Source organism: Salvia hispanica, chromosome 1, assembly GCF_023119035.1.
Source record: "Salvia hispanica cultivar TCC Black 2014 chromosome 1, UniMelb_Shisp_WGS_1.0, whole genome shotgun sequence".
Lineage (NCBI taxonomy): Eukaryota > Viridiplantae > Streptophyta > Magnoliopsida > Lamiales > Lamiaceae > Salvia > Salvia hispanica.
The window spans coordinates 13,806,613-13,816,164 of NC_062965.1; the positions used below are offsets into that span (position 1 = coordinate 13,806,613).

Consider the following 9,552-nt stretch of genomic DNA (forward strand, 5'->3'; position numbering starts at 1 on the left):
ATAACATGACTGAATGAAGTAATAAACTAACGGAATGAAGTAATAACCCTAAACCCAACTGAAAGATAATTATGTCATAACACATTATGAAGTAATAAACTAATAGAATGAAGTAATAGCATTAATAAATGAAGTAATAAACTAATTGAGTGAAGTAATAGTACGACTGAATGAAGTAATAAGTTCATAACATACATTCATTTAGTTCATTATGTAGTGGGTACTCCATCAAGTTTTTATCGAATAAAAAAAATTAAAAAAAATTAAAAAAAATTAAAAAAAAATTAAAAAAAAAAATTAAAAAAATTAAAATATATATATTTTTATTTAATAAAATATTAAATTAATTGTAAATTAATCACAACCATAAGATTAAGAAAAATGAGTGGCCCTAATTTGGTCTCTAGTTCGATCTTTAAGGGTGGATTTGTGGTTAATAGGACTATATATATATATATTTAGGGAGATGATCAAAATAAGAATGCATTTAAATTCAGAAATGCAGCCCAAATCTTGACCCTAGGATTAGATGATCTAATGGTCAATAATTAACCCAAAACACGGAAGGTCATAATTAAGTAGTTTTAGGTCATATTATAATATTTGGGTTTATGTCATGTTAAGATCATTTTAGGTCATGCTTTGTTAGCATGACCTAAAAATAAACTAACTATGACCTAAAAATGCCTTACGTATGACCGTGTTCTGCGTTTCTGTATTTAAATCTGGTCTTCATAGATCAAAACCCTATATATATATATATATATATATATATATATATATATATATATAGAGAGAGAGAGAGAGAGAGAGAGAGTTGTGATCATTGTCAAATCCATTCTTAAAGGCCAAACTAGAGACCAAATTAGGGCCATTAGATCCAGATTTTAATGGATGAGATGAGCTGATGTTATACTCAAATTTCTCCTTCATTAGGTACAAAATTTACTTCAACCAGGGGCATTTTAATGAATTTGCTTGCTCAACCAAAGCTACAACAGATGGTCTAATCTGAAACCGATCATTGTAATTAATTCATGGATCATGAAAACGTAGGAAAACTTGGTTTTTTTGAATGTATATTGCATTTGTTTAATCAAATACTAAAATGAAGTAAAAACCTAGTCCAATGAAGTAACAACAGTTTAGAATGAAGTAATAAACTCACTGGAATGAATTGTATATTTACAGTTAATAAATTAAAAACCTAATTCAATGAATTCGAACGAAATATGTGAAAAACCCACTGGAATGAACTACAAACATATTTGAATGAAATAATAAACCTACTGGAATTAAGGAATGAAGTAAAAATATGTTCATTTTCAATTTATTACGTATTGGAATGAATTACAAACACATTTGAATGAAATAATAAACCTACTACAATTAAGGAATGAAGTAAAAATATGTTCATTACATATTGGAATGAAGTAATAAACCTACTAGAATGAACTAAAAACCTACTAGAATGAAGTAAAAACTTATTCTTTTTCAGTTTATTACATAGTGGACTGTTTATATTTGCTATGATTTTTGACTAGCAAAAGTAAGGTTTTATGTTATACACCACTGCCTTGTTTTATGAGCCAAATGAAGAAATAAAGGAGTTGCCCAAGCCTGGTAGTCGATTTGCCAAATGCCACATGGTTGTCGGCATGATTCTAGGAATTGCGACTAAATAGAAGAAGAAGAAGAAGAAGAAGAAGAAGAAGAAGAAGAAGAAGAAGAAGAAGAAGAAGAAGAAGAAGAAGAAGAAGAATGTTGTGATACATTTATTTGTTTGTAATTTATTACTTCATTCCTGTAGTTTTGATACTTCATTCCAGTAGTTAATTACTTCATTCCGATAGTTTATTACTTCAGTCCATTTTTTTTGCCGATATTCGCTTTGTTAGTGTTATTTCTTTTTAGTTCATTACTTCATTCTAGTAGGTTTATTACTTCATTCAACTAGTTAATTACTTCATTTTTCTAGTAGGTTTTCTACTTCATTTTGCTAGTGTTATTTCTTTGTAAATTATTACCTCATTCTTGTATATTATTACTTCATTTTAATACTTAATTACTTCATTCTAGTAGATTATAACTTTATTCCACTTTGAATTTAAATTAGTTTAAACTTTTTGCAAACTTTAAAGCGAATAGACTATGTGAAAGTGTTTCAGAATAAAGTATTGCTTCTTTATTAAGATGTATTCTTGTGTCAATGTTGAACCTATTTATTTGTAAGAAGGACCACACGTGCCTGTATTATTTAGGTATTTTCATATTCACGGTATTCATTATGATGTATTGGTATAGTTTATTGTCTTTTCAAATATTTGGACATTAAATAAAATCTCATTTCAAAAGCACAAAATAACTCTACTAATGAAGTATTTTTTATTTTTTGTTTCATTATGTACGAATCTTTCACTCTCTTACTAAATAAAATATATAGTATATTATTATGATTACCGTGCTAAATTTTCTGTTGGACAATCATTTATCAATAGTTCTTGTCTTGATTTATGCCAACTCAAAGTAATGCTATTACTCCATTCCATTGGTTTATTACTTCGCTATTACTTCATTCCATTAGTTTATTACTCAATTCCATTAGTTTATTACTTCATAATGTGTTATGACATAATTATCTTTCAGTTGAAGCAAATTCGTTATAATAATGAATGCGAAAAATTACTTCATAACAAATGTTCATTTAGTTCATTATTCTATGAAGTAAATATGACATTTTATTGAAATACAATGTTAACCGTGTTAAACGTCAAGTAGTAGTAATGAACTTATTACTTCATTCAGTCATGCTATTACTTCATCCCATTAGTTTATTAATTCATTCCATTAGTTTATTACTTCATTCAGTCATGCTATTACTAGAAACCAAATTAGGGCCCTTAGATCTAATTTTTAAAGGATGAGATGAGATGATGTAGTGAAAATTTTCGCATTCATTAGGTAGCCAAATTACTTCAACCGAGGGTCATTTTTGTCAAATTATATTTATAGTTTATTACTTCATTCAGTAGATTTATTACTTCATTCCAATAGTTTATTACTTCATTCCAATAGTTAATTACTTCATTCCACTTTGAATTTGAATTTGTTTAACCTTTTTATAAAATTTAAAGCGTAAAAACTGTGTGAAGTGTTTTCAAAATGAAGTATTTGTTTTCTATTATGATGTATATCAATGTTGATGAAATTATAACCTTATTTAATAAGGTAATGGATTAAAGTAATAATCCAATTGAAGTACATTAAAGTAAAATCCTATTGTGATGAAGTGGTATACTTGTTGAATGAAGTAAATTCCTGTATAAATGGGACTCACAAAACTAGTATGAGACTCAAACTATAAATGGAGGTGGATCACATCCCGTGTTAATTCCTCAAAATCAGCAATGGCGGCTATGCTTAACCGATTGCTACTAAGAGAGACAAAAACAAAATAAACCATGAGCAAGGGGAGGATCGGCGGCGAGGCGCGGCCGATCCAGGAGGCTGGCTATCGTCGCGGATAGTTAGGGTTTCTCGAGCCACCGGCGGGAAGGACCGCCACAGCAAGGTCCTGACATCGCGAGGGCTAAGAGACCGCTGCGTTCGATTAGCGGTTAACACCACGATCGAATTCTATGATTTGCAGGACCGATTAGGCTACGATCAGCCGAGGAAGGCGGTGGAGTGGCTGCTCGCGACAGCAGCTAGCTCGATTGCAGAGCTGCCGCCGATCAATTCTCCCTTTCCGGCGGCGGTCGGTGGTAGCAACAGCTTCGAGACCTCGATTGCCAGATCTGAGAAGGCGGTTTAGGAAAATGAGAAAGAGAAATCTTCTTATGTTGCTTCCTTCACCAAGCTATTGAGCGGAGGCAAGGATGCATCCGATGAGAATTCCAACAGCGAAGCGGCCAAGCTGGCGGTGGCAAGTGGGAAGCGAAGTAGCGAGGCGGAGGGAGCGGTGGTCGTAGAAGCACTGATGAGGGAGAGAAAGAGAGCTAGAGAAGAGGATATGGTGGCGCCTTCTCTACGATGAGAAAGAATTGTAGAGAGAGAAGTTGGTTGGAATTGGGAAGTGAGGATGAGCTGCACATTCCTAAACTACCCTTTACCAATTTAATTGAGTAAAAAAATCAGAAATTATTAATAACCATTAGATGTTATTAATGCATGGTTGAGATTTGGTCTCTAGTTCGGTCTTTAAGAAGGGTTCGACATTGATCGCATCCCTCACGAAATCGAGTTCAATTTGGAACGAAGATTTCACGCAATTGTTGTGTCAATCAATTCATTCATCACTTTCAATCTTCAAAGCAACAAAACTAGTGAGTTATGTCTCAGTTCGTTCTCTAAATCCAGAACGAATTGAACTCTCTATTCTGATGATCAAATCGAATCCAGAAGTGCAATTCGAATCAAATCTAGAACGGATCCTTGATTGAACTTCAATTGGTGCGAAGATTGACGATCCCACTCTTTTGCAATTTGTAAATTCATAAGTGTAATTCGTTCTCAATCAACTCTGAATTGCAAGGAGTTTGACGATCCCGCTGTCATGGAGATGAGTCAATTATTAAGGGGGTAAGAAAATCATAAGGCCGTAATTTATTCTATAATTGAAATTCATGAATTCCACTTGATGCAAGTCATTGTTGCTCCTTTGATAATATGTAAACTTCATGTTTTTTATTAGTGATTATTTGATAATCTGCATATTCATCGATTATTGCATGTTTGTTGAATTCACGACTTCATGTTTTTATCCAGCTTTGTTGATCTGAATTTGATTTATGATTATTATTCATTCTTATTTGTTTATTCGATTAATTTTTAGTGTAGCATGTTTTATTAATTTCAGATTGCTTCGTTATGTATTAAGAATTGCATTTCTCTGAACTTGCAATTGCATATCTATATTACAATTGCATCGGGTGAATATTGCTGTTCAAATTCGTTTTGCTTCGTTTATAAACCTACTGATTGCTGTTCAAATTTGTTTTGATTCGCTTATGATTAAGTTCTTATGGTCATACTCTGTTTCTTACAAGATTGCTGCATTATGTGGTACATGTTGCAGTCCAACATATGGTCAATTGCAGATTCGGAAAGCAGTTCTGCAAGCTGATTGGTGTCCATGAAGGAGAAGGTCGTGAAGTTGATGATAAAAACATTGTGTTAGTGTGGAAAATGCGGAGAAATGTGTCCCTGTGACTCTACAAATTTTGGCAGACAAAATGAATAAGAGATCACTTAGTTCGTTTTGAAGTACTTGAAGATTGTAGTCGCATATTTTTTTTACCTTTACCAGATTGCAAATTAAAGTCATGAATGATGCATTGTTAACACGTAGTGTGTGCATTTGACATATTACTTTATTAAATTTGTTCATGATGTAGTTTATTGAAACGATTGCATATTTGTTCTCACGGTATTGCTTACTATTGCTCAATCCATTCCAATTTCACTCAATTTTTGATTTACTGAATCTCGTTCATCTGATATGGCCGACGACTCCATTCTCAGTTTTATCTGTAATTTTGTGCATAATTTTAGAGCTTATTGTTAATTGAAATCCATGAATTTCGTGAATTTCATTCTGCAAGTCGTGATCTGTAATTGAATTCCATGAATTTTAATATGTGACTGAACTCCGTGAATTTACTAAGTAATTGAACTCTCCGATTTGTAGCAGTCTACTTCGTATTTTCCCCTTTCATTTCTGTGAATCTCTTCTTGCTTCTTCCTTCTTTGCTGCTAATTTCATAAATTTCGTTGTTGGTTTCAGTTTTAATTCACAAATTTTTTGCAGTGTTATTCATTGTATATTGCAGTGTTACCATGACGATATTGCAGTTTACATTTAATTTACTAATTTTTATTCCTGATGTAGTTTAATGAAACGATTGCAGACCACACTATTTGTTTCAATCTATTACGTTACTAATTTCACACTGCAGTAGGATTAATTATTAATTGTATACTATTGTTCTCAGGTTGCATTCCATTTCAATAATTAGTGTTTGTTGACGAGAATAATTTTATTTGTGTCGAGATTTCAGTACACCGCTATATGAGTTGCAGTGCACCCAATAATTAATTGTTGTATAACTTTACGACGTATTCCTTAGCTAGATTTAACATAAGCATGCAAATATTTTATAAGTAAAAGACATCAAAACAACTACAGAAAAAAAAATCAATTCAAATTACGTCATCAACATTGTCTACGCCAAAATAATACAACTATGTTTCAGTACAAGAAGCTACCCAGAAAAACATCAACCAAATCAGAATTCATGTTCAAAACACCAAGAGTTTATTCATTGGTCACGGTTTGTGGTAGTCCACAACCATCTTCTCCACATCTATTGGTCCCTTCTTTTTCCCCTCTTCGAGGTATGTAGTTCATTTTGAAGTTGAGATGGGTACCAAAGCCCATTTCTATAATATCCTTCTTCTGCTTCAAGTTTAAGTATCCATGACATTCGCAAACAATTCCGGCTTCGTTCAGGGCCTTCACCCCCTACAAAAAAAAAGAGTATTTCCATCATGATAATCAATACTACAATATTATAAATGATGCACTGCAATATTTGGTGATAAACAATAATGCAATATTATAAATGATGCACTGCAATATATAATCAGCAATACTGCAATATATAACATGCAAAACTGCAAGATGTATCACAATACCTAAACCTCCCGATCCTTTATTCTACTGCCTGTGTTTCAGCTTCCTCCTCATTCATATTTTGATGACTAGTGTTGGTTTCAGCTTCTTCTTCATGTATCTCCCTTCTAGAGTTTCGTTCAAACTCTTCTTCTGCCTGTGCCTGTGATGTTGTTCTTTTTTTGTGCCATTTTAATTTATCTGACACTGCATTAAACCAAGAATATCAATCAATATTGTCCACCAATCAAGCAACATTCAAAAAAATGAATCAGATACAATAAAGCAACATCCAAAATGAAGCAGATACAACCAAATCATCCACAAATCACCCAAATCAACCAAAAAAACGATCTCACTTGGCTTGGTTACAATAGCTTAGCTCACTGATCTAGGGTTTCCTAACCGAGCTTCATCTAAGTTTTCCAAAACATCAACCAAAATTTTGGAAAAACCTCAGATCCACATAACAAAATCGCGATAAAAACTAGAAGAAATCATCATACAATTGCAAAATTACCATTTCGTTATACAATTGGCGATCAACAATACTGCAATATTGTAAATGGTGCACTGCAAAATATTATCAGCAATACTGCAATATCAGTATCACATATATAACCAGCAAACTTACATAACAAAATCGCAATAAAAACTATAAGAAATCATTGTACAATTGCAAAAATCACCAATACATGGAGCAAAATTGCCATACAATTGCAAAATTACCATTACACCAAGCAAAATCGCTATACAATAGCAAAATTACCATTACACCGAGCAAAATCGCTATACAATTGGTGATAAACAATACTGCAATATTGTAAATGATGCACTGCAAAATATTATCAGCAATACTGCAATATCGGTATCACATGTATAACCAGCAAACTCAGTTGTTGTTTGGGCATGCAACTATACAAATTCGTAAAAGATGAAATATATGAATCTGGAACTTCAAAATGCACATCACAACCAACCAAAATCTCAGTTCCTCTAAGTTTTCCAAAACATCAACCAAAATCTCGCAAAAACCTTAGATCTAAAACAATAAATTTAGCAAACAAACACCAATCAACATTAAACATGGCAGAAATTGAATGAATAATACTTAAATCTCGCAGCAACATCAAGGAACATACGCAAACACAGTAACATTCTCGAAACCTATTCTGATCAACACCAAACAGAAACCTAAAACCTATTCCGATCAACGTACCTTGTCGATGAAAAAGCCCTAAAATCTTGTAGTTGTGGACTGATTTACAGTTTAGTGGTTGCAGGTTTGATGATTTTTGAATGTACGGTTCGCAATTCCTGAAATTAGCCGGAAATTGTTGATTCACGGTGTAGTGGCGGCCGGAAATCGCTGATTCACGGTGTAGAGGCGGAGCCGGCGGGATTTTGTGAACTTTTTCTCTCAATTTGTGAATCGGGGGAGAGAGAGGGGATGTGAAGAGTATCGCAATTGTTGGGGATATCCCCAATTTTGATTTCAAAATATTATGGAATGACTAAAATACCCACGCCTGCAATATCCAATAGATAAGACTGCAATCCGAATTCTATTTCATTAATTCAATCCTAGGCGTCCATCTTATAGATCTAAGGGCTATGATAAGTGGTATGTTGTCACTTTAAATATGGTGGCACCCTAACGCTCCCCTATATATATATATATATATATATATAGGGGTGCATTATAATGATAACCTCAATTTGTGTGATAACCCTATAACTAAATCTCCACCACACATTTTTAAAATATGTGGTCTAGATTTAATCTAACAAAACTATCATTTTATCAAATAAAAATATCATTTTCGGATATATTAAGGGAAAAAATTGTCATTTCGTTCTAAAATTTGGTGGGAAAGAAGGAAACTTGACACAAACGCTCCATTCAATTTCTCTCACACTCAAACCCTGCATTCAATTTCTCTCACAAACAAACCCTCTAAATCGCGTTTCAAAGCCTTCGAATCGAAGGAAAAATCATCCGATTCTGGAATATGTCGAAGGAAAACGCTCAAGCATCATCGAAGAAAGGTTGGATGAAGTTTATTACTTATTTCACTTTTGATTTTGCTCGATTTATCATTTTGCTGGAGATTTTCTCGATTTTTTTAGATTCTGTAGTTTTTTAGTGTAGATATTTCTTATATTTATACAATATCGTTCATGCATGACAATATTGAGAACAATCTATATATTTAGATTTACATTTTGCTGTGTATGCTGCTGGTGTGTGTTTTTCTGTGTTTGTGTGTGTGTTTTGCTTTGTTTATGTGTGTTTTGCTGTGTGTGTGTTGCTATGTGTTTGCATGATCTGTTTAAATGTAGAAATTGTGCTTTTGCTTGATAAAATGATACTTTGGGTGCATAAAATGATAGTTTCTGAAAATGATAAAATGATACTTTGTGAATAGTGTTTTGTTCTACTTAAGTGACAAGTTATGCCCTCTCTGCTTTTTTGAACTCATTGAAGTTTAGAAAATGATAGTTTCAGAAGATAAAATGATAATTGCCCTTGATAAAATGATGGTTTTATATTATAAAATGATAATTTCATGGGATAAAATGATAGTTTACATTATAAAATGATAGTTTCATGGGATAAAATGATACTTTATGTTTGTGTGTGTGTGTGTCCTGATGCTACTGCTGCTGTGTTTGTGTGTGTTGTTGTGTGTGTCTCTGTGTTTTTGTGTGAGTGTGTGTGTTGCTATGTGTTTGGTTGATCTGTTTAAATGTAGAAATTGTGCCTTTGCTTGATAAAATGATACTTTGGGTGCATAAAATGATAGTTTCTGAAAATGATAAAATGATACTTTGTGAATAGTGTTTTGTTCTACTTAAGTGACAAGTTATGCCCTCTC

General features: G+C 32.8%; 2 protein-coding genes across 2 annotated transcripts in view; one reads left to right on the forward strand and one right to left on the reverse strand.

The window, feature by feature from the left end:
- Nucleotides 1-3,364: 3,364 nt before the first annotated feature.
- Nucleotides 3,365-4,036, forward strand: LOC125187647 (transcription factor TCP2-like). The gene is made up of 3 exons (XM_048084279.1): nt 3,365-3,370; nt 3,650-3,808; nt 3,860-4,036. Exons 1-3 carry the CDS (start codon nt 3,365-3,367, stop codon nt 4,034-4,036), a joined length of 342 nt encoding a protein of 113 aa, XP_047940236.1.
- A 2,280-nt stretch (nt 4,037-6,316) lies between these two features.
- Nucleotides 6,317-9,552, reverse strand: part of LOC125187656 — a 4,681-nt gene continuing 1,445 nt past the window's right edge. The window contains exons 4-6 of the mRNA XM_048084286.1: nt 7,207-7,268; nt 6,726-6,880; nt 6,317-6,523 (exon numbers count right to left, since the gene is read on the reverse strand). Coding sequence (XP_047940243.1) covers nt 6,317-6,523; nt 6,726-6,880; nt 7,207-7,268 — 424 coding nt within the window. The remainder of the gene's footprint in view (nt 6,524-6,725; nt 6,881-7,206; nt 7,269-9,552) is intronic.

Excerpts from the sequence above, each read along its gene's own strand:
- LOC125187647 (XM_048084279.1), top strand. Across the intron at positions 3,809-3,859 it reads TTGCCAGATCTGAGAAGGCG|CTATTGAGCGGAGGCAAGGA; the intron begins GTTTAGGAAAAT and ends TCCTTCACCAAG.